We start from the raw sequence: 25,035 nt of genomic DNA, 5'->3' as shown, positions 1-25,035 counted from the left end.
ACGGGGTGCAGTCCTTCAGGAACAGACTGCTCCAGCATGGGTCCCCCACGGGGTCACAAGTCCTGCCAGCAAACCTGCTCTAGCGTGGGCTCCTCTCTCCACGGGTCCACAGGTCCTGCCAGGAGCCCACTCCAGCGCAGGCTTCCCACAGGGTCACAGCCTCTTTCAGGCATCCACCTGCTCTGGCGTGGGCTCCTCCACGGGCTGCAGGTGGATATCTGCTCCACCGTGGACCTCCATGGGCTGCAGGGGGACAGCCTGCCTCACCATGGTCTTCACCACAGGCTGCAGGGGAATCTCTGCTCCGCTGCCTGGAGTGCCTCCTCCCCCTCCTTCTTCACTGACCTTGGTGTCTGCAGAATTGTTTCTCTCGCATATTCTTACCCTTCTCTCCAGCTGCAGTTGCACAGTTGTTTTTTTCCCCCTTCTCAAATATGTTATCACAGAGGCGCTTCCACCATGGCTGATGGGCTCGGCCTTAGCCCACAGTGGGTCCATCTTGGAGCTGGCTGGCATTGGCTCTATCGGGCATGGGGGAAGCTCCTAGCAGCTTCTCACAGAAGCCATCCCTGTAGCCCCCCTGCTACCAAAACCTTGCCACACAAACCCAATACATTACCATATACATTACACAATATCACTACAAGCCTACCATGTTCTTACAGTCTTTTCTGGGAATCCTTTGATGACCACTCTCAGAAGCATGACTCGGAGCCAGACGGATCTCTGGTCCAAACCAATACTGCCATTCTTTAGACAATTTTTGCTTTGCATGGTGGTGTAGGCTCAGCAACAACGCTCACCTTTTATTTGCTGCTGACAATGCACAGAACTGCATGATCCAGAGTTAGCTTCTGTGTCTGTGGATGAATCGTCTTCGTCAATGTTAATCTCTTCAGTGATAATATCTGGGCCCAGTTTTGCCATATAGAGCATACTAATTCTTTTCAAGGTCTTATTTTCTTTGTTCAGCTGAAAGTTGAGAAGCACAAACAGTATGAAGCTAGTTAGTCTGTCTTTAAGCTGCTGTGCAAGAAAAAAAAAGTCAACTGTATCTTTTTCTCCCTTATCATTAAAAGATCTATCAAACAAAGAAGACAAAGTGATATTAGATTAAATGCTCCATTAAACATTAAAACGGCCTGAAGATGGGAAGCTTGTCCTCTTTCTCCTCTGAGGAGACTTGAATTCAACATGATGCTTCATCCATGCCCTTCTTTCCTCTCTGGTACTTCTGACTAATAAAATACCCCGTGTAGGTTCAAATCAAATCAAATCAACTATCAAGCTTACTTAATGCTACGCATTCTTTGTGATAGCTGCTTCAGCTCCTTACCCTTAAGCATGTACCAGTATCAACAGAAACCCTAACTGAATGACCTGAAGAAGGGCCTGTGTTCCTGAAAGCTCATCTGGTTTTGCCAGCTATATCAATTGGCCAAATAAAAACTCTTACCTCTACCTATGCCCTTATTTTGCTTATAAGCTACAAACACCACAACTACTATACTCCCAGGCACACCAGGATTACCTCAAAATTCTTTTGAATTATTTTCAGTTCTCAGGAGTTATTACTGTAGAGCCCATATATGTAAGATGAAAGCTGTATCATAAACCATTTCTTTATGGGTCAAACCACAAGTCAGAAACCACTCTGGGCTGGATGCTTAAACACATGCCTGGTTGGTGGATGACACAGAAGAGGTTCTGTAATGTGTCTCCATCTTGACCAAGGTGCCAGGAAAAAACTGAACAACAGGGATTGCTGCAAATGTTTCACTCTCACCATTTCTTTCACTGTCCTGCATATCTAGACACCCCATGCCAGCAACTCTCAGCAAGCTCAGCACAGTCTCAGAGGTGTTCAGGCATATATGTTGGGGTGACTGCCCACCCACCAGCCAAGCATTCCCTGCATTCAGGTCTAAGAATAAGGTTCAATTTTCTACTAATGACATATGACATGTTGAAGTCAACATGCACTTCAGAAGTCCAGTATTTACCTTGAAATAAAACGTATACTGAACAGTTAGGCTGACCCTGAAGTTCTACCTAAGCAATCACCTTTGATCCCCGCTTTCCTCAGCCCCCCAGCTACAGGAGATTTACTCAAGAACCTCTTCATCTCATTCCCAAAGAATGAAACTGAGGAAGTGGGAAGGGTGGTGTAAGGAACCTTATTTAGTCAGCTCACAGCAACAAACAAATCAGCTTTGGCAAAGCAGCCCCATGGGGTAAAGCTAGTCTTTGAACTGCCCCTGTATGTGCACTACAGGAAAAGTGCAGAGAAGAAGAAAAGTTGCATAAATATGTTCACTTTCTTACTTATATGCTGATTGTCTATCTTATGAATTCTAATATAGTGTCATTATGCAAACAATTAAGTAAATACCTCCAGAAAGTACATTACTAATGCATCTAAATTAAAGTGATTTCTTGCTGCTGTGATTTTTACCATATCTAAGGACGTACTTTGGGGAGGGAATGGGGGATTGGGGGGGCGGGGGGGAGAAAAAAAAAAGGCAGTCAGCATTGCTAATGAAATTTGGTTCAAAATTGCTGTAATCCATTTTCTGATGAAGTGTCTCAGATGCATTTTACACAACCAAAAATATATAACAGAGAGATAAAAACATTCTTTAATAATAATGCACTTCTGATGAGATGGAATATAGAAAATTACACACTTGCTAAATTCATCAGACTAGACGCAATCAACAGAGCAGCGGAGGTCACCTTTCCCCTGCCCTCAGTTTGCTTTCATAAACAATCACCTGAAATGTAATGCAGTGGTTGACTTTTTCCATTTGATTTAGACACCGAAATGCTCATTACTGTTTTATATCTCACACAGGACAGTTCTAAAACTTGTTTTCCGTTTAACCTAAATGCGCATAAAAACTAGATATCAAGATGCTGGTCCATGACTTACTGTTCCAAAATAGAAACTAAATTAAAACGGGTATTTTTTTCTTTAAAGGAAGGAATTGTGTTTTGCATCTCACATATGGCTTATAGTTTTTGCCACTTCAAAACAATTTCACAGATCTGCAAGATTATATGAAAACGTATATGGGACATGTATACAATCTCAAGTCAAAAAAATAAAAAAGTAATCAGATGAAACAGAATCACCATAATTCTCCTCACCTTAGAAGCCAAAGCCTCAGCACTTTCACGGCACGTCTTCTCAATTTCAAGATGGTTCTGAATACAGTTTACTTCCTCAATAACCATGTGAGAAACTAGGGGAAGAGTTTAAAAATTAGTCAGTATTTTCCTGCATTTGACACATGCATCCCATGATCAGAAACATTACATCTTTTTCTGTTAACTTTCTATGTAAGCATTTCAAATACAGGGAAGTACGTACTTTGATAATCTCCATGGATAGGAACCATTTTGAACACTGAATATCTGGTTCATTGCTTTAAGCAACTCTCTCAAGCCACGCCTGCAGCATTAGAGGGGGAACTGCAGAACTGAGCATAAACTCACGGAAGTAGAAAGCCAGCAGGAACCTCCCTGAAAATCATCATTTGCCATCTTTATTTCATTAACACTGGGAAATCAGAGTCAGACCACTAGGATTGTCCCTTCAGATTGCCATCATAATCCTCTTGAAAATTTGGTATGGATGCCATTTTCAGAAGACTGGAACCTCGATACTTTTTACACAGCAAGATTAACTCAGGTGTCTTACAAAGATTATTTTCACGGTCTTCAGGTTTATATGGTATTTTAACTATCATCACACTTGCTAAACACATTGTACAAGAGCTGCAGGAGGGACATATAGCACAGGCCTGGGGCAAGTTTACTAGGCAATGGAGAAAGGAGTTAAGTGACCAAAGCCTCCATATTTGTAGTGCCTCCTACAGCACATACTTCACTGAAGTCAAATCATTAGCACAGCACAGTTCCCTCTTCTGGTTCTGCCCCATCAGCTTTGACGCTAGATGCAGCAGCTGGGATACACCCAATGGATGCAGTCCTGATGGAAACTCAGCACTGCTTGCACTGCCGGATTTTTGACAACCTCAGCTGAACAACACAAGTTCTGTATTACTATATGGCTGTAATATCTGAAATGTTTCTTATTTGAAGTCTCTCTGTGCTTGAGCATGCCCTAAAATAAGCAGTGTGCCCAAACCCTGCCTTCACAGTCCTACACGGATTCAGACACCAGCATGCACACATGGACACACACAATCTTCCATGAGACCAGGGCCAAGAGTGGGCTGCCTGACTGCTTCCGAAATACATGTCTGTGCTACTGTATTTGGTGTCACAGCTGGAAGAGCAAGAGACATCTGTCCTTTGCACTTACAAGATCCCTATTACCGCAGTGGGTACACATCACTATATTGAAGACATGCAATATTCCTAGAGTGACCAGAAAGTTATGGAACAAATCTTATTTTGTAACATAGGATACCAATGCGAGTTAGAGGACATTTAAAAGCACAGGTGCATTTTGGCTTGCAATTGCTTTCAACTTCCAGCAGTACACAGGTACTTAACCAGCATTGAAAGCCATCTTCTAAGTGACAAGCTTCAAGTCGCACAGGGGATCTGGAGCAAAGCAGGAAACTCAACAATAGTTTCCCATTTCTCAGGCTAGCACCTTGCTCATTGACGCAACTCCTCCTTGGCTCCTGGCACCCTTGTTCATCCTAAGCAGCAGCCTGGATCCTAATTCTGCAAGTCATTTCATGGCGCAGATTCCTTTTCAGCCCAGTGTCAGAATTTCAACATGCAGAAAGGACTATTCGCAGCTGAACAATACTTTGGAGCAGGAACAAGGCTGGAAGAATATAGTGTAAATACGGAGGACTTTTTCTAGTATCTCCTTTCATTTTCATGAAGATAAGCTTTAAAAACTAGTGATTTCATACCACTGGGTAGAAAGTCTGGCCTGCCCTCTTCCAAGACTTTTGCCTAAAAACTGAGGAGAAATACTTAGTTCTCTTTGATATCCAGAGGTCATCTTAACGACTACAAAACAGGACTTCAGGACAGGAAAAAGCAGGCTGTTAACAAGTGTTATTTATGCAGCTTTATTGATACTTAGTCAATATTAACTAACATTTTCATTAATAACATAGGAAACCAGCAATACATTGGAGTTTGCTGTCAAATCAGTAGCTGCATGCAAGAAAAGTTCTATAAAATATGAGCAGCCAAAAAAAGAAGAGCAGGGCAGAGTATTGGGAAATCTTGGTCCAAAAACTATATTCACATGAAGTCTTCTAACAGCAGAGCAACCACACATCTTTCTTTGGTTGTCTTTTTATTTCCATTTTTTCTGGCTTTGGAGAGATTATCTGCTCCAAGCGTGCCATAGCAGCTGCTACATTTAATTTGAGAGAGGAAAAGCTTCAGGTAAGTACATGTCCATATCTCTTCTGTTTTTGTTCTGCCTAGCTCTGGAATTTGGAGTAACGAAATGCTTTGGGCAGGATGAGGGAGCAGTGGAGATACAGAGCTACTCCCATTTAGGAATCTAATGGCTTCAAGCAAGGCTAAAGTTAGGAAACAAGGACTGGGCTCACATGGTAGAACTAGGGATTACTCTTGGTTCATTTAAACTTAATTAACCTGCAATTATGATTAACTCAGGGGAAAAAAAATCTTTCCAAATTAAATACAAAAATATATTATTTCCTAAGTCTGTCCAAAGTTCTTATTATGTCAATATTAAAATTCATAAAGCAGCACTAAGTGGCCTGAAACATCTCTAACCTTGACAGTTTTTTTCAGGGGTAATAATAATCCACAGCAAATGCAGGCCAACCAAAAACCACTTAACTAATTAGTAGTTGCAGTCACCGAGAAAACATGAATCAACACTGTTATTACAAGTGGCACATTTGAGTGGCATCTAATTATGACTTGATGAGCACGATACTTGCATTATCAACATTACTACTGCATCCCATCAGGGACTAAAAGCCGCTGATGGCATTGACTGCGAGAAACTCCCACTCAATGGTACTGCAGCACCCAACAATCTCCTTGGCAGGGGCACCCTCACTAAATGACATGTTAAGCGTAATTACTGGTAGACATTGTAAATAAACAGGATTGGAAGTGAAAATTGTACCAAGTGCATAAGACACAATTTGACACATTGGAAGTGGCAGCCTTAATTGAGAGTTTCTTTGACTGCTCAAGATCATTTCAACTGCATTTCTCGGAGGACAGTGATTATAACTGTGGAGACAGACGGCATAATGGTATCAGCACTGCTGACAGAGCAGTGAATTAAATTGTATCTGCTGTTGTGTGAAAGCCTTGATGAGAGGTACAGATCCTTAGTGGTCTTATCATTATAACACAATGGTCATGTTGTCATCAACCTTGCTGGCTCCAATTGAAAAGAAATGATTGTGTGTTGAAGCTTTCCCCCCCGCACCACCTTCTATCTCTTGTGCTCAATAGAACCAATTTTCAGAGAGCTATGAAATCACGCAATAGGGCCTAAAATGCAGCTGCTTGGCATACAAACGGGGCCCCATTAAACTGGAATCACACACAATATGTGTTTATGCCAGGAGAACAAATAGAAGCTGAGTACAGGCCAAGTTTATTCACAGACACAAAGCCGATGTAGCTCTTCATCAATATAATTGCCTTTTATATTGTCGTTTAAATAATGGGCTCTATTATTGCCTTAAAATCCTAATATTCCTGGCATTTTATCACTATGTTTACAAGGTATGTCCTTTAAAAATGTGAAAGGAAGATAAAAGAAACCTATAAAATTTTACAACATCAAATATTACTTCAAATTTTAAGTCTTAACTACTTGACATTTTCTGCCACACTCTGGTATTCCTTGTATCATAACAAAAACAAAACAGGCTGCAATTTTTTCCAGAGGAATTAGACTTCTTAGAGAACATTCTTGCCTCACAGAACAGTTGTCTAAGATCATTTAAGGCAGCAGATGATTCCTGTTGATTTTAGATTATTTTCCGTAATTGTATCACATGAACAATTATAAAACAGAAGTGAGCAAATTCCTCTATTAACACAGTCACACAAAAGTATAGACCATGTGATTTCCTTCTCCTGCATTAACTTCATCCACATTTCTGATGCTTCCTCGTGCAGTTCACCATACTGGCACAAACCAGACATAACAGACCACAATCCTATTGTAATTGTCTCTTCTAAGGAGCTATTCCACTAGGATACTTCCACTCCCATTAGATGTGCTTTGTTGCTTCCAGACACCATACAGTTTCAACAGAATCATTACCATAAAAGTGTAAAACTGAATATTGACATTCTCACAGCCCAGACAAGACAGAACTTGCTCTAAAAATTATCAAGAGACAGCAGTTCAGCCTAAAAACCTTTATTGTTGTGTCTATGCTTAAAGTAATTTTACTCCTTCTTCATGAAAAAACTACCATTATTATCGGTATTAATATTAGCAATCTCAGCAATCGGGTCAAATCCCACTCAATCCAAGCATGTATAATTTTAAAAGTCACTTGCAGAATCCAGGTGAGATAGAGCTGCATTTGTACCACTGTATTTTCACCACTTTGCACCTTAAGAATGGCTACCTGTGTCAGAGCGTATAAATGCTGTGACAGCAGTTAGTCTGACAATGGTCAAAGTCTCACTGGATTAACTCCTTAAAACAAGGCTTTGGAGGAGAAACAGCAAGTGGACCTGAATCTCAGCATTCTTAACACTGCTGCTGGGTATGTAGAGTGATGTTCATAACTCTCTATACCAAAAAATTCCCACTAACATTATTAACTTACTTTTCTGAAACTCCTCCAGTTTTTTGACAGCCTCATCTCGTTCTTGCTTGATTTTGTCACACTGCAGGAGAAGAGAAAATTGAAATGAAACACTGATCCCAGTTATTTAATTAGCAGTCAGTCACAACATGCAAAATCAACAAAGATCAATTGCCAGCACAATAATGTACAGAAGCCTATCAAAGCATCATTTCGTTTTGCTCTCAGTCATGTAAGATCGATGGAAACTATGCATAAAAAATTCATTACCCAGAGTATTTCTTAACAAGTTGTACTTGACTTTAGGTTCCAATTCAGAGCTACTCTGAAAATATTTTAGAAGAGCCACATTATCCAAAACTGATATAAAGTCATCCATGTTCCACACAACAGTAAAAGCAATACTTTGCATGTCAACAATACACTTTAAATTTAGTTTCTTTAACACAAATAGACTTGGAAAAGAGGCCTACATTTCTATACCTACCATGTGCAAGGAAAACCTCAAAGCCAATAAACAGGGACATGCTGTTCAGTTTCATAACATCATGAGCAAAGCTTCAGCCTTGAAGAGGAGAGGACACTCATTTTCATACTTTGAGGACTTCCCATCACCCCAGTTTTATTAATTTTGGGGTTAATGCTAATACTACACAGGGCTGCAATCACTGATCTTATGATGGAAAGGTTTCTTCAAAGAGAAAGAATAAAACAGATATTAAATAGACTTCTCTAAGAAAACCCCTTCTATAAGCAAATGAAAGAACTCAAAGAAATGAGTAAACTTCACAAGAGACACAGTCAGTGATTAACCACACTGAAAAACACATGACCCGCGGGGAACTATGACTGGCACACAATGTCTCTTACACATACGGCACACCAGACGTCCTTCCTCACATGTGGCTGTGTATGTTCACAGTAATAAATCAACGCAAGACTGTGAGTTAACTTCTGGAAGAGATGTGTGCAACTGAGTTGCTTACAGTGTAACTGCAATTACAAGGATACCAGTCATTGGAACAAAACTGGGAAAAAAAGAGCTGCAATGATTTTGCTCGATTTTCAGTTTTTCCACATGAGAACCCACTTTGAGTTAGCTGGGAAAGGAGCCTGCTGTTAAGTAACAAGAAGGGGAAGAGCTCGATTCAAATGCAGCCAAATTCAAGAAAGCCCTTCTATCAGCTCCGGAGGACCTTGGATGAGACCCAAAGAAGGATCTGCTCTTAGGCAAGGAGAGGATACTATTGGTGTTGCCTCAGGGGCAGCGTCCATACAGGCTTTGGAAGCCACTGCTGATGGCTATTCATGGGAGCAAAAGGAGCTGTACCCAACAAGCAGTCTCTCCTCTCACGGCACTGGGGTGATAAGGCAAGGGACAGCTGCTGAGTAGGGGGGACAGGTGAGTCACCAGCTGCTGTAAAGGTCTGTGAAACAAGGAAAAGCTGCAGAAGGAGCAAGACATGCTGAGCAAGCGGCGCTGGACAAGGACTCACCGTTTCATCTAGCCCTGTTAACAAAGAAGCTGTTTAGAGCATCTTGCACAAGAGAGGTGGGGAAGGGAAATCTGTGCATGAATCTTACTGCTTGCTGCCCTCCCTCTCAGTTTCCTCAGCAAAAAAATTGCCTTACCTTACTGACAGAACTGCAGTCTAAGAACAGAAGGCAGTAAAAGACGCAGAAAGAACTTCTGATTGGTCCTGCAGAGCACAGCTCCGCTGCAAAAGGGGGATCAGTGTGAGCTGCTGCCTCTTCGTATTTTACGAGAGAGACACTGTAACCACACTGGCATACTTCACCCACGGATTTTTCTGCATGCTGCAAGCTTTCAGCCCACTGCACATTAAGTGAGCAAGCGCTTTTAATACTCAGTTTAAAAACCAGGAATATTAGAGTTTTAAGGATCTGATCTGTTGCCTGTGGAAGTCAACAAGACACTTTCCTACTGATGGAAACCTTGATGTAGAGGATGCAGTACACTCCCTATCCCAATGATAGGAAAAACTCCTTTTGAAATCCTCCAGCAACATGCTGTAAGGCTTAACAGCTTTCCCTGCGCAGCAAAAGGGGAAGTTAAATTACCTATTCCACTTCACCTTGAGTGCTATTTGCAGAGAGCTCCATTTGGACCACGACAAGCTGACTGTTCTCCCGATAGCTACGTATCTTTGTCTGCACAATCAGGGTCTGTAAGTTTGGGTCTCTGCAGAGCAATTCCTGCTCCCAGTTGCAGCTTTCTGAATATTTTCCTTTCGCTGCTACTGTGCTTCAGAATGAAAGAACAGGAAGAAAAGGAGAGTGGGAGATTGTTGCCCTTGCTGAAATGATCAATGGAAAGCACTTTGCCTTTTGTCTTGCAATCAAACCTGTGCAGGCAGAGCTGTTATAAGGCCTACCAAAAAAACCTAGTTTATCTCCAATTTAGCCAAGAATTAGAAAAAGTTGTGATTGTCTTTAACTACTTGTACTGTTTCAAGCTGGAAAGTTACGCAAACCAAATATTCATATAAAGCAATTAAGTTTCATAATAAAAAACATTGTCACCTCTTGAAATAAATTGACTTTACCTTTAAGAGAGAAAGTTTAAAAATATCAAAATTTAGAAGTGTTAGCTGCTCTCAAAAACCTGCACAGAAGCCTTCAAAATTCACAACCACCTCACTTTTCAAAAAAGCAATTTGAGGCATACACAGTAGAATTGTTAATTGACAAGAATATCACTAATCCTAAATGTTAAAAGGCAAATAGCATAACATTACTATAAAATCTACTGTTCACTCTTCACATTCAAGCACATGCAACTGTTGAGGAGAAACAGTTTTCAAGTATTTACTAAGTCTCCCCTTGTCAGTATTAACAGATAGCTCCATGCTCAAGAGTACCCTCAAATGAAGGAGGGGGAAAAAAAAAAAGTCAGTAACTCCTGGATTGTCGGTCATTTTTCTGTTTTTAACTTTATTTTGTTAAAAGTTCCAGCTTCTCTGCAGAGGAAAATAAGCATTTATACCATTTTATTTACTGTATTCTTAACCTAATATTTGTAGCACCATTATCCCAATAAAAACCAAAAGTAATAGACAATATTCCCATTCCAGTCCTGAACTAGCTATAGGAGTCAACGATAATTTCTTGGCAATAAAAAGACACTGCATTGTATTTTTAGAAACAAATAACAGTTCAGTTTCCAAAATTAATTTTGTGAATAACTCCTTCCAATTTTTCATCTTTGCAGGAACAAGTTCAGGAGCTTTGCCAATCCCGCTCAATTTCAGAGTTTTGCCTTCTAGGTACACAAGATATGAGGCGATACTTTCATTTCTAGCATGGAGAACTGATATGCTGACTACTTACAAGTAAATCACATACATGTCAAAGATTGGTGTTCCAACCAAATACTGCATATATAGCAAGGTAATAGCAGTACGTGAACTTGGCCTGTACTTGCAGTTATCGCACTGCCAGGATAGTACCATGCCATCATGGGAACTTGACACTACAACGTGATGTTGGGAAGTCGATGCACACAACCACCTGGAAGGCTGTGGATACACAGGCCTCCGCACACCCGCTCCCACCCGCCTAGTGACTCTTTGCCACTAATTCCGGGGAGGCCTGGGCTTCTTGTCTATTCTCTTCTAACAGGCTTCTTTTTTGCCAACTATTTTGCACATAAGCCTCTACTGACTTCAGTAAAGGGCCTTCAAAGGGCAAAAACAAGAAGGAGATTGTTCAGTCCAGATATTAAGATGCAAGAAGTTCACGTAGTAGCCATATTGTCACTTAAGCCATTGCTAAGCAACACAAGATACATTCTTTCCTATTTACACAGATTGTGAAATTTATGCAGATTTAATGCTTGTTCTAAAATTATGAGTGCTCAAAAGTATCCTATGACATTTGCTATACCCACAGAAAGAATGGGCATGCCATCAAGGCAGAATCCCTTCTCCGTTCCCATTTGGTGACAAAACATATAATCCACTCTATACAACTGCTTTAACAGAGCAAACACCATGAATGATGTATCAGAGATACAGTATTACACCTACTGTTTTGGAAAGCTGTCTTGCTTTTTTTTTCCCCTACTGGCAGCATGACAAAACACTGTCAAAACCAGTGTTCAGAGTCATTTCTGTCTGATTAGCAAGTAGTCAAATATTTATTCATGATCTGACTCTGAATACGTCAGAACTGCATATTAAGTAATCTACATTTGTGTGCAACTGAATGTTAGTTATCTATTTTTTGGGGACTGGTATGCATGTTTAGTCAGCTACTTCAATTAAAAAGATGACCTAAGAGAAGTAATCTGCCAATGTCATTTTTGCTCCAGTTTTTGAAAGTATTTAAAAATACTAATAAAAAAATATGCCTGCACCAATTTTGTCAGAGACCCCACCAGAGGTCTCCAAATGGGCAGTTCAGCAAGGCAATGAGGAAGAGACACTGCAGATCAAAGATCTTACATTTTGCTCCTGAATTTTCATGGTTATTAGCATCCTCTTAAGCAGCAGTGCTTTGAACAAAGTAACCTATGTAAAAGTCAATTTACTTTCTAATCTTAAGAAAAAATAGGGAACAAAGAGCATAAATTTTCAAAAATTAAAATTACATCTTATTTTAAGTTAGCTGCCTATTATGCACCAAGGTCCACGTTTCTAATATAAACTAGGATCATTTCTCCATGACACAGTTCATCTTTCAGAGCCATACAAGTGTACTGGTGACTTAGAAAAAAATTCCACTGAGCATGTCAAAAGCACATACATACAGACTGCTGTCCAGAGTCTGTGTGGTACTTTCCACAAATAATCTGCAAAACTTTTTCTAAAAAAATTCCCTCTTCTCTTCCTCCTATCGACGCAGTTATGTGACCACAATTGATACAGAGGAAGCCATTTGCTCACACTCATACTGACAGACAGTGGCAGAAACTGGAACAGAAGTCACCCACAACTTCCCAGACCCACAGGCAGAGACAGCCTGTGCTATACTTCCTCCAGTATCAGGTTTGCTCCTGCAAAGCATAAACTAAGATACAAAGTTAGAGAGACGCTAACGAGCTTTCAGGATTACCCAGCCCTGCAATAACACAAGGAATAGTTTCTTCCAGTATTGGCACTGTAAGCAAACATAACCATGAACTCTGAATCGGTAATTCTTTTTTTTTGTAGAAGAAATGCACTTAGGGGCCTCACACTTAACCACTTGAGTCCAAGCACTTAAACAATTAAGCAGGACTGCTTACACAAGCACACCGATTTGCAGGATGGAGGTTCTTGGATGGAGAATACTTGCATAACAACTGAAAATCCTCCAACCCTGAGCACGTGCTTAACTAATTTGCCCAACTGGGGATGTAATCCCCATGTGCTCAGGGTTGGAGGATTTTCAGTTGCTGTGCAAGTATTCTGAAAAACACCATACCAACCTTCAGAAGAAATACACAGGAACGGCTAGAGATATGCAGTTATAGGAAAGAAGTCTTGTGAGGGAAGGGAAGAAAGAAGAGAAGAATGCAAGAAACAACCTCAGAACATCTCATTTCATCTCAATTTTGGCAACAGAATTTTTCACTGGAATTGCCTTTGAAGAAAAAAAATTTCTAAATAAAAATGCAGCTCAAGAAAAGCCTCCTCATTCCTCCCACCCCCCATCCTAAACAAAGCTTTGCTGAACAAACACCAAAGCTAGCAGGACTTGGGTTCAGGGCAAAGCTGGGGAGCCTGTTTTTCATGCAGTAGACAGTCCTGGTGTGGAACTCCTCACATGTGATGGAAGCCAACAACCAGCACGGGCTTGGGAGGGGACAGGACAAATTCAAGGAAGAGAGCTGTGGAGGGCAGAACACACTGAAACCACATGCAGCTGAGGAAGTCCCCAGGCTGCAAGTGGTTTGGAGACTAGAAGAGTACTCTCTGGAGATGTTACACATGCTCTTACACTCCTCCCTCTCTGCTGCTGTCAGAGACAGGATACTGGGCTAGACGGACTCTTGGTCTAATTCAGTTTCATTCTGCTTTTCTTCTGAGCACTAGGAGATGAACTGCCACAGTCTTCCCAACAGTGAAAATAGAGGACAGATTTCCTGGGATATCTGAGGCTCTGGTGTAGGAGAGCAGAACAGGAATGAAGCAACAAGCACAGTAAAAAAGACAAGAGGGTAGTGGGCAGGAGGGAGCAAAGCACAATATGCTGAGTTCAGTGGAAATACACATAATCATTGCTGAAGCGTAATGTGAAGATAAGCTTCAAGTTTTCTTTAATAATGAAAAGTAGTTAAGGACAAGGTCTTCCCAACACAGCCTTGAATTGCAACTTTTATAACAACTGGAATAAATGTGACCCTTCAGAAATGACTTCACAAAAAGCTAAATTAAACCTACACGCCTTGGCAACTAACAGAGAGTTGAAAACTGACATGTTTCTTCCATCTTCAGCTCACTAATACTGGAGAAAAGAGAATTTTCTGTTTACAATACAGTGTAGCACTGACTCCTCTGCCTTCCTCACTATCTAGAACTGATAAGAGGCTTTTACTGGCCACAGTTTCTTTTGGCAGGTATCTGCTAAAAACCTTTTGCACATTGACATGGATTTATGCAACACAACACTACCACCAAATCTCTCTGAGTTCTCTGTTCCTGTTGGCTTCCTCACAGAAAGCAGGTGTATTGAATGAACAAGAGTCCTGGGTGGGAAGAGCTACCTTACCGAATGTGCTTGGTTTTACTACTAGGAAGACAACATATCATAATTACAATGAACAATCTAGAAAGCGGTCATTATTTCTTACTCCAGTATCTCTGAACATTAAAAAATGAAGCCTGCAGTAATCTATGAAGTTCAGCCCATACCTTCAAAGCCTCTTTTCAAGTTGGACAGGCACACAGATTTCACAGAAGGATATGTGATATGCTGCAATTCTGTTCTATGCTGCAGTAGCATTCTGCAAGTTGAGATAAGACATCTTGCATTCCCATTAAAAGTTGGGGGTTTTTTTTGGGGGGTGGGGCAGGGAGAAAGACTTCAAATACCTTCAGAAATCATATTCCTACATTCTGAATTTTCAGAAGGGCTGGGTGACAGAAGGAGTTGTTCTATTTTCTTTTCAGTAAGTTTCACTGTGCAAATCAAGTTGTACTAAAACAAAGTTTAGATCCAAGAGAAACAAGTTTTCCTAAGAATATCTAAACACTTGAGTTGGTCTATGCTCACATTGTAACCATATGCAAACTGGCTATTGCAGCAATCATTTAAAATATATATATATTTATAGCAACTTCTCTGGAGTGGGACAGCTAGAATAGCTGCTGGGAGTTGCATTCATTGCTCCTTAATACACATAGGTATACAAGTAGTACTTATGAGTGACACTGTTGGAAGTAATCAGCTGAGTTCACAAAAGAAGACAACCACCTCCCATAGCCAGTAAGGTATTCTGATATTTAGCATTTTAGTATTAAAGAAATAACCAATAGATACAAACCTCCTCTTTCGTTTTCTTATTCTGTGCTCTAAGCTCTTCATATTCACCAATAGCTATACAAGGGAAAAAAAAAAAGTTAATATTGCAGCACCTCCTTTACCCAAATTAGGTCTCAATTTCATTCATTTTAAAGCTCTTCTGGCTACCTACACAGACTTCTTAAATAACATGGATCATAAACTTCATTAATAGCCTATGGATGAACTGGATATCCTTTTAGAATTGAAGTAATTGGAAAGTGTCTGAAAAAGATGGTGGCTCCCAAAACAATCAATTTGTGATCAATGGAGAGTTAAACAACCTTATTGATTCAGTTAAAAAATTACAAGGTGAATGTACTGGCTTGCAGTCACCATTTTAAACCCACACTGGCTCAGGTTACAGATCAATGCTAGAAAGCATGGTTAATGCAATACTGTTACACATACGTACCTCCAGAGTAGCTGAGCACCTTTATTTATTTATTTACTTTTTCTTCCAACAAGAGTCCTATGAGAGCTTTTTTTCTTTAAACTCCACAGTGGAGACATGAAAAGACTGTATGATTTACCCAAGATCACACAAGAACTCAGCTGCAGGGATCAGCAGGGAAGGGATCAACCTCCAGGATGCTGGAGGTCCATTGTTTCAAACCAGTAAATAATATGCAGAAACAATCAATCAGCTACCAATTAAGCTTCCAGTTTACTGTGTATTTTTGTGCGCCCTTCTTAAACTTTTTATTTTACAATCTTAGGGTCGTGCCATCATTGCCCCAACTTCCCAATTCTATTGTTCTTTCAGTGTGTCCCATATGGGCTGTTTGGCCTTCGAGACCATAGACATTTTATTATCACTAGAAAGAAGCTGAATATACCTCCAAACCTTAGAGAAACAAACTTGCTAGAAAGGAACATTTTTCAGTCTTTGAGATGCATACTGCAAGAACAAAATTAGAGGGCTGTTGACATTACTCTACATCTTATTGCAGCCCTTCAGTATCACCTAAAATTTTTTCTTGTCCCTAACAGAAGCTACACTAGCATGCAGGTGTTATTTCAAGCCAACTTAATTAAAACTGGATAAAGGGTATGAACATATAGTTTTCAGCTGATGATAGCAGAGATGTTGGAGTTTCATCTTAAACTTAACATGTCTTACCTTACATCTGAAGGTATGAACATGTAGAGTCTGGTAGATTAGCCACCTGAAAACCTGCTAGCCCTTTATAGCTTTAGATAGGTAAACTTTTTCAAATGAGAAGCTCTTACAAATAAAGTTATACTTTACAGTCTTGTGATGTCCCTCTTCTTCCCCCTCCCCAGCGTTTCAAAATCTGTTGAAATAAAATTAATTCAACTCACTCCTGAAAGCTAGCTCCACGGCATCACTGTTCTGCTTGCCTTCAGCATGCCTGTTACTCTCAGCAGCAGCACGGAAGTACCTCAGGTGTAAAAACCTCAAATTATCCTAATTCCTCTTTTCTCCAAGATCACTTCATTTTAGAGATGCAGGGCTGAGGTATATGAAGTCTGGGATACAGACAGCAATATGAGCTCCTGAGCTAAGAACTCAAACCACAAGACTCTGCTCCTCATGTGCCCAGATCAGCAACGGGAAAACGGCAAGACCCTGAAGACTATATTAACTAGAAAGGGAAACTGAGGAACACTATAAATGTCTTAGCCAGAATCTCAGCTCTGCTGTCACCCGCAAGTGTTGAAAAATTTCCAGGGCTCTCAAAGAAAAAAAGTTAAATAAAACCACTGAAAACAAAGTCACAGGCCACATGCAGACTCACAGAAAATCTAATAATTTAAACAAATAGGAAAAAATCCTCACTGCTGCTCATCCAAGTAAAAAGGTATATCTAAAGAGTGGAACAAACAGAACCAGGTTTCTTAAAAATGTGCCCTGCCTCCCTATACCAGTAAAATCAAGGTCTCTCATCCATCCCTTTACTTTGTCCCCACTTCTCCTTACCTACCCCTGAGACCCCTACCCACCTCCCACACTCAAGAAGCAGAAAAAAACAACAGGTAGATAAACAAGGAAGAAACCACGCTGATGCAGTTGCTCTAAGAAAGGGCACCTAAAGTGAAACAACATATTTCCTACACAAGAACGTAAAAGCTGTGCCTCTTGATCACTGTTCCACTTCTAAGACATTTCCCTTTTCTCTTCAGGAAAACAAGGGAAGAGCTTTCTAGCATCCAGATGCAAGAAAAGGAATGAAAACTGCATCAACAGATACAATTCAAACTTCCTCATACCTGAAAACTGCTAGTGTTTGCTCGCCTTTAAGGCAAACTCATACTTGCTATTCAATACTTTATAAATGACTAAAAAATGTAAATATAGATTTGCCCCACCCTTGACAGCTCCCCTCACATGCTCCGTGAACAGAGAACTCTGAATCATCAGCCTAACTTAAGGCATGGACACAAGAACAAGTTACCAAAAAACCAAGGATACAGACTTACACAACGCTGCAGTGATCCCCAGTAAGGGCTCACCTGTCTGAAACTGGAAATTAAACTGCCTGTTCAGGGTAGCCTTTCCCTCTTTTACTGTGGATGGTAATCCACAGCACGTTGGTCATGGAATGCAAACACAAAATCATCAGCTACTCTATGCTGCACTCACACAGCACTTTTCTTCAGTGCCTTTTTACCATGCCCACCCCCTTACTGTCATTGCAAAACTATTAGTTCTTTCTTCAATACGGCTAATACATAGTAAGGATCTGATATCTCAAAATAAGATTGTTCTTCATGGATGGCAACCTCTAGATGATGCTCCCATACAGATCCCATCATTCAGATTTTCGGGTATGGATTTAGTAAACACTAAATCTAATGAAGAAACTGCTGGTTTTATCAGGTCTGGAAACAGAAATAATAATTAAAAAATGACTACACGGATTTTCTGCTATATATGAGATTCTCTGCAAAGGCAGAAGATGACATAGAAATTATGAAGTGTGACTGGAAAGCTGGTGGATTTTTTTCTTTTTTTGAACATGGGGGGGGTTATTGGGAAGTTTTTATAGGGAGTTTTTCAAGTGTTTTAGGTACAATGAGTTTTGAGGCCATCTCAAAAGAAGTCGAGTCTACATAACCTTCACTGAAGCACTAAATGGCATAAAGGTGACAATGACCTCTTTGCTCTAAAACTACCCTAGAACTGTTAATACCAGCAGCGCTACGCAACACTTTACAAGTTCCAAATCTCACATAGATTACTGAGCCTTAAAACCTCTTTGGTAGATTAGGAGGTACCATTATCACTCATTCATAGATTGACAAGTCATAAATCCCGTTGTATCAGGACTTCCCTAAACCTTCTCTGAGAGACAGGACTATTTTTTTCTCCTTAACCTATGAAGGCTCTCACACAATATACACGGCAACAGTACCTGAGCATCTCAAAACTTCTTACATCTCACCTTAACTCAATCAGATTATGCTATATATAAATTACCCTACAATAAAGATATCTCTTTCCAATAAATCAGTGGTGAATGAAACAAACAAGTAAAGATGCTTTACTAAAGGTGCTACTAAAATTCCAGAATTGTACATAACTTTCTCAAAGAATCAATATTGTAGCATATATTGATAGTAAAATGCTTACGTTGCACCCATTAGCTTCCAGTGAATCCTGAAGAACTGTAATAAATATGTATCAGAGACCTCTTGAGATATTGTTGCTGTCTGATGCTAACTTAAGTTTATGCTTAATAGAATTATTCCTGATATAGAGCAGTATTATATAAACAATTTATCAGGATCCAAATCACATTTCTTTGCTTCAGGCAACCTTCATACAGCCTGAGAGCAACACTACAACTTAAATTCAAGACTAAGGAAAGAAAAAAGCTGGAAAAAGGAGAAAAGAACAGAATATTTTGGTCTATAGCTCTTAACCCATGCAAAACATTCCCAGCCCACCCTGCTCTTATTGTAAAACACTCAAACCACAAGATAGCCAACATGAGTGAGCACAGCATGTTCCTTCATAACATGACCATGCTCATTCACCAACTACTCAGTCCTCAGCTCAGCTGGCCAGAAGAGACTGTCCTGTCAACATGTATCAATGCACTGTATCTGTATTAAATTAAGCAGGTAACTTAAGCAGGTAACTTTGTATACAGAAGCTTCTTTAATTATATCTCAGTCTTTTGATCTTTAGTTGTGAACCTGTGTCTCCTGAACCTCGATTTGCTAACAGAAGATAGGTACTATCTAAATTAGATGGTTTATATATTACATACTTATTATGGCTAAAAAGCACTTATTAATAAAACAAAGTCATAAGGTTAAAAGGATGCAATGACTGTAATTCATAGTAAACAACAGAAAAGACACCTTCATTTACACAGAGTGAGGTAGCGAGCCTCTTCCTACTCTTTTTGTTAAAAAATTCATCCACCTCTTTTCTAAAGCTGTGTATTAAAAAAATACAGATTAAAAAAATAACCTTAAAAATGCTACATGTGTATACTTTAGCATTTATATTGTAAACCAGGGTGGCCTTCAAGCAGATTGAGAGCCCTTTCACACCAAATCAACAAGTAATGCTACTTCAGCATTTTAAACCTACTTATTTAATCAAAAAGTAAGTAGAGCTGTCAAAGAAAGCAAGTGTCATTCCACTATTTATTCTTCTAGACTACGGACCAGGCATGTCTTTGCTGGTACAGGCAAGAGAAAGCTTACAGTGCAAGAAGTCCTTCACTCCAGATGAAACAAGCTATCCTAATGAAGTCATTTTTTGTTGGTAGAAGTAAACTAACACCTGGCTTTTTGCAGGTTCAGATATATCATTAGAGAGAGAATTACCCCTGACAGCAACACTGTATGCACCAGAAGCTTTAATGGGACTGCTGCCAGCACCCTCCTCATCCCAGCATACCTGGAATAGAAAGAGTCAGGTCAAGTCTGTTGTACAAACCATCTCTCAAATAGCAATGGTCTCCCTACAAGCAAAGCATGCGTAAGACCTATGAATTGCTGTCAAGAGTATAAGAAAAGTCAAAAGGGCTCAATTTTTCTCTTGTTCCCAGTTTTAGGCTCAAAGACCCCTTCGGCTAAACCCAGGTGATCTGTATTTCAATGGGACACGGTGTGGCATTGGCAGCACCAGCCACACGCAAACTACTTCTAACCGATATCTGGGCAACATTTTTAACATCTCCTGGGCCTCCACAAAAGAGAGATGGAGCTGAGGAACAAACACTTATGGGATTGTGTAAAGGTGAATGTATGTGATGGCATTATACCCGTTACTTTACAATGACTCCAAATCTTGAGTCAGAATACATAAACCTATTATGAGGCCTAAAGCTTACATGGCCAAACGAAGCTTTTGGTCACATATCAGTTGGACTAGCTGATACCTACAAGATTCAATTACCAAACAGTTCTTAAAAAAATAAACAAATAAAAATCACGCATGTAAGTATACAAAGTTAAGTACAAATACTGTAAGTCAGATCCTGCCTCTGTGTTCCCACACGCTTTGATTTTACTCAAACCTGTAAAAGTGTGTGCAAATAATTTTTTTTAATGAGACCCCAAACTTTCATCATGCAATCTTACAGCTTCCTGGAAACTGGATAGGGAAATTAAACATACCACAGCCTGATAAAGCCCAACCACTAAGCTCACACCAAAAGATTTGCCTTCATAAGTTTCTGAAAAACAGGTATGGTTCAACACAAGAAACTGAAGTGGGAAACACTTTTAAACTCTAATAAAAGAAGAAAACATTCAAGCAGGATGGGTTCTGCTGGGGAATGATGACCGCTCTGTATGAACACCCACATACACAGGTACATGGGGCGAAAAAATAACCTATAGAGCAGATGACTACAGCAGGGAATGCAGCAGCCAACAAGATATCCTACCCTAAATAGAGGAATTCCTCTGGCCATAAAAATTACCCCTCTGCCACAAAGAAGAATAAATTTGTCAAATCACATTAAGAGCTTGTCAATAGCATATACTTAAAAAGTACTACTCTGAGATATTTATGCCAGATTGGCAGACTGTTCTTTAGAAGATACACAGTATTCCCTTATTCAAAGTTTCTGGCACTTTTTTTTTTTTTTTTTTTTAAAGAGATCAAATAGATCTTTAAAGAAAAAAAAAAAGTCATACAGAGCCACAGTGCTTGGGACTAGAGACTGGAAATCATCACACTTTATTAAATCCAGCCAACAAACACAGAGCAAGATAAGACTTTTAAAACTGATGAAGAAAATCCAGGAAATATAAACGTGTTTAGTATATGTGTAGTTAACAGTAGTTGTTAACCACTGTAATTTAGCAAAGTGCCAGAAACGCAACTATGACAGTGGCAGCTGAAGTGTAATTTTACCTAGTTTATAACTCCAGGTGTTTTGGTTGCTGACTCCTGTTTTCAACTGAACAAAGAAGTGACCACAGCAGAAGATGACTCCGTCTTTAAGGGCAAAGTATCAGCAGTGCCAATAAAACCAAAGACAAACAAGGCAATCTCCCAGGCAGGTAACCAACCGCTGCTATGATGCAGCTGTTAGTTTGCTACGGTTCCTCAGGTTCTAAAACCAACCATTAATAACGCAAGGTTTTGCCCACTTGATTTTGTTTTGTTTCAATTTTAAGTCTTACCCATAGGAATTATAAGGGCCAGTTGAACAGAAATGTGCACTGCTGGAAATATCACTTAGGTACTACTAATATTCATAGCAGATCTGCATTATCTAACCAAGCCATCTCAGAAAGCTATTCACAGGATTAAAACTCAAATAATACTTTTAAGTCCTAAATATCATCAATACAGAGATCGCGTTTCTTCATGATGCTCACCTTAAACTTGGTAATAGAGCAAGCCAAAGAATGATCAGTATCAGGTATCTGAGTCTAACACACAGGACTTGGAAAATTCAGCAAGGGGGAAAGATAAGCATATCTTGCACACAGACAGCTTCAGTGCCCTTGTCACCGTTCAGAGCTCTGCCAAACAGCCAAGTGAATTTGCCCAGACACCAGTCAGCATCACAGCTGCCATTGAGAATGGAGCGGGCAGCTATGAAACACCTGCCTCAGGTTCAATCTACTGACCTTGTTAAAGGAAAGTATAAGCAGTAGTTGAGACGTGACAGCGATCAGCCACACACGCTGCTGTTTGCCTTCCCCTCTACCTTTCGCATCACTTCTCAGACAGTTTAGTTACCTGGTATCAGACAAGTTTCTCAAGACTAGAAAAACACATGCTGAAAGAGAAACCAAACAAGGGCTACTGAACGAATGTTCTCTGAAACCCCTTCAAATCAAAGGGTGTTTTTCAGAAAGCTGACTACAGACCATAATGTTACAGTAATGTGAAGCCATGTGCCACTTTGAATGCAATAAAGATAGGACTCCTGAAAAGTACGTACACCCATTACCCCAAATATTCAGAGACAGCAGATCCTTCCACCAACTGCATTTACTTCCAAAGTAATACTGTTATCTACACCTGGAAGCAGTAAAAATAAGAGACCTTTTTTCCTCCTCTTTTCATGCTGCCTTTGTTTAACAGCGCATCCTAAAATTACTTGAGGAAAGTTGTTAGTATCTAAAATAGTCTTGTTTTGTTATCAATAAGAATGGAGGGGAAACTATATATTCAAACTTACAGTATATAAAGAAGAAGCAAATTTACTTATCTACAGTAACAATATTTAGGTCATTTCTGTTAGGATAATTTTATGCATCCCATTACCTTTTCATCACTTGGACTCTACTTTGGGCACCTCACACTTGTCAGTTAACATAATTTAACTACTCATTTAACTACAGTGTGCTACCATAATTTTGTATTGTTTTAGAAGAATATAGAAGAGTATTTTCAAAAGTTTTCCACTGGGTAACAGTGGAATTACAGCCATACAATCACAATAACATTTGTTAGTCTCATAATAACATACTCCAACTCCTACGTTTGGGGACGAATATTCACCAAGAACAGTGCCTTACAGAACAGGGTCTGCCGAGTACAGTTTCTATTTCAACAGCTTAAGTGAATCTGGGACAGCCAGTCCTCAAGTTACAGTAACTATCCCTTGAACTAGTTCCTGCAGTCCCATAAAATTTCATTAGACATTAAAGGATACTCAGCCTACTGGAGCAGAAGACTCCCAGACATCGGAACTGAAGCCCCAATCTAACCAATTTCAAGAGGCTAGGATCTCTCTAAAGAATAACCCAAACTTGCCTTTTTTGCAACTGATTATTGTCATTTTAGCAACTGTCCTTTTGGCACAGACAACTCCTCTGGAGCCAACAGTACTGGAGGAAGCAGTCAGTCAGCAAAAAAACAGATTTTTAGCCTTATTTTTTGATCCTGTATTATCAAAACACACAGCTGTAAGATTACCATTAATTTTACACCCATTGAAATCCTTGTAAGTCAGAATTTACCCAGTGCAGCTGGGAATCATGAATTTACAATGCTGAGCGTACAGGAACAACCAAAAAAAGAAGTGACAAAGCAGGTCATAAATAGTTCATAAATATGCAGCTGAAATTTGGTTAAGAAAAGCTTCTGCTACACAGCAAAGGTGACCAAGCATATTTATGGTCAGAATGAATGACAGAAAAAGGGGTGCTGATCACACCCCCATAATTTCACTCTTTTACACAACTTTGTCCGACAAGTCCTTTCCAAACAGCTCCTCCCAGGCTTGTGGGAGACCAGGAGAACGCAGCTGTGGGAATTACCAGCTGCGAATTACAGCATTGGTACTTGCACCTCCTGCGCATGAAGCTGTGAGCCGGGAGGCACACCAGTCACTTGATGCATGCTCACAAGCAGATGTCCACAATTCAAACAGCTGGTAATGCCGGTTCTTGAAGTGTTGCCTACCTACTTAACCAAGGTAGAAAACTTTGCTGGACCAACCTGGTTCAGGGATAGACTGACCAGGGAAGTTAAAAAATGGCCTGCCTTTTGAGCAGCGAAGCTCTTTTCCATGCCCCTTCTTGCAGAAGATGAAATATTACAATGTTTTAGTTTCTGAGCCAAACTATGCACTCCTGAAGCTGAATATCTACAAAGCTGAAGTACTGGACTTTTCTACAAAAGCACCGAGAGTGACTCACACAGGGAACCAAACCTGCCCAGGACAAGCGCTTCCTCTCATGTACACTGGAACTACAAAGGCTCTACAGAAACTTATGGCGCATCAGGGTGAGCCCCGAGCTATCAGCGGGAAGTTTGCACACTGACGGGCAGTGGGATGGAGGGGTTTGATGGGTTGGGTTAGCATCAGATTCCGCAACACAGAGCGGGAGACGGGACACGATGCCAGGTTAGGTGCAGCCAGGCACTCCACATGAAGCTCAGCTCCACAGAGAAACAGTGAGGCAGACGGACATTCACCTCCTGGAGCCGGCCAGGGCACCACCCCCAGCCGTTAGCCACGCACCCGTTACCAGCGCGCGGGCTAGACTGAATGCCAGGCAGGAAGGTCCACGTTGACAGCAGTGACAGCCCATGTGCTACAGCGCCTCTGCCTCCTGCCCTCACCCCAACCCACCACCGGCCACCGTGGCGCCCGCGCTCACCCAGCTTCAGCGAGAGCACCTGCGGGGAGGCGAGGCAGCTGGGACGGGCACCGACAGGGGTGCCGACAACAGCCAAAACCTTTCACTCCCACGATTTATTTTGTTAAGGCTTTTTTTTTTTTTCTCTGCGGGGTCAGAGAAAGGGGCCTGGGAACGAGAAGGGACCTGATCCCCGGCCCGGGGGACGCCCGGGCCGCAGCCGCAC

General features: G+C 40.6%; 2 protein-coding genes across 2 annotated transcripts in view; both read right to left on the bottom strand.

Moving 5' to 3' along the window:
- KIAA1598 (KIAA1598 ortholog) overlaps positions 1-7,845 on the bottom strand; it is a 49,163-nt gene extending 41,318 nt beyond the window's left edge. The window contains exons 1-3 of the mRNA XM_009325914.1: positions 7,785-7,845; positions 3,151-3,245; positions 804-972 (exon numbers count right to left, since the gene is read on the bottom strand). Coding sequence (XP_009324189.1) covers positions 804-972; positions 3,151-3,237 — 256 coding nt within the window. The 5' untranslated portion in view covers positions 3,238-3,245; positions 7,785-7,845. The remainder of the gene's footprint in view (positions 1-803; positions 973-3,150; positions 3,246-7,784) is intronic.
- The window catches only part of VAX1 (ventral anterior homeobox 1), a 75,859-nt gene continuing 58,010 nt past the window's right edge, over positions 7,187-25,035 (bottom strand). The window contains exons 2-4 of the mRNA XM_009326039.1: positions 9,260-9,273; positions 7,785-7,845; positions 7,187-7,326 (exon numbers count right to left, since the gene is read on the bottom strand). Coding sequence (XP_009324314.1) covers positions 7,187-7,326; positions 7,785-7,845; positions 9,260-9,273 — 215 coding nt within the window. The remainder of the gene's footprint in view (positions 7,327-7,784; positions 7,846-9,259; positions 9,274-25,035) is intronic.

This window comes from Pygoscelis adeliae, unplaced genomic scaffold, assembly GCF_000699105.1.
Source record: "Pygoscelis adeliae isolate BGI_AS28 unplaced genomic scaffold, ASM69910v1 Scaffold4, whole genome shotgun sequence".
Taxonomy (NCBI): domain Eukaryota; kingdom Metazoa; phylum Chordata; class Aves; order Sphenisciformes; family Spheniscidae; genus Pygoscelis; species Pygoscelis adeliae.
The sequence above is the reverse complement of the archived record's forward strand: the minus strand, read 5'-3'. Positions and strand labels throughout refer to the sequence as shown.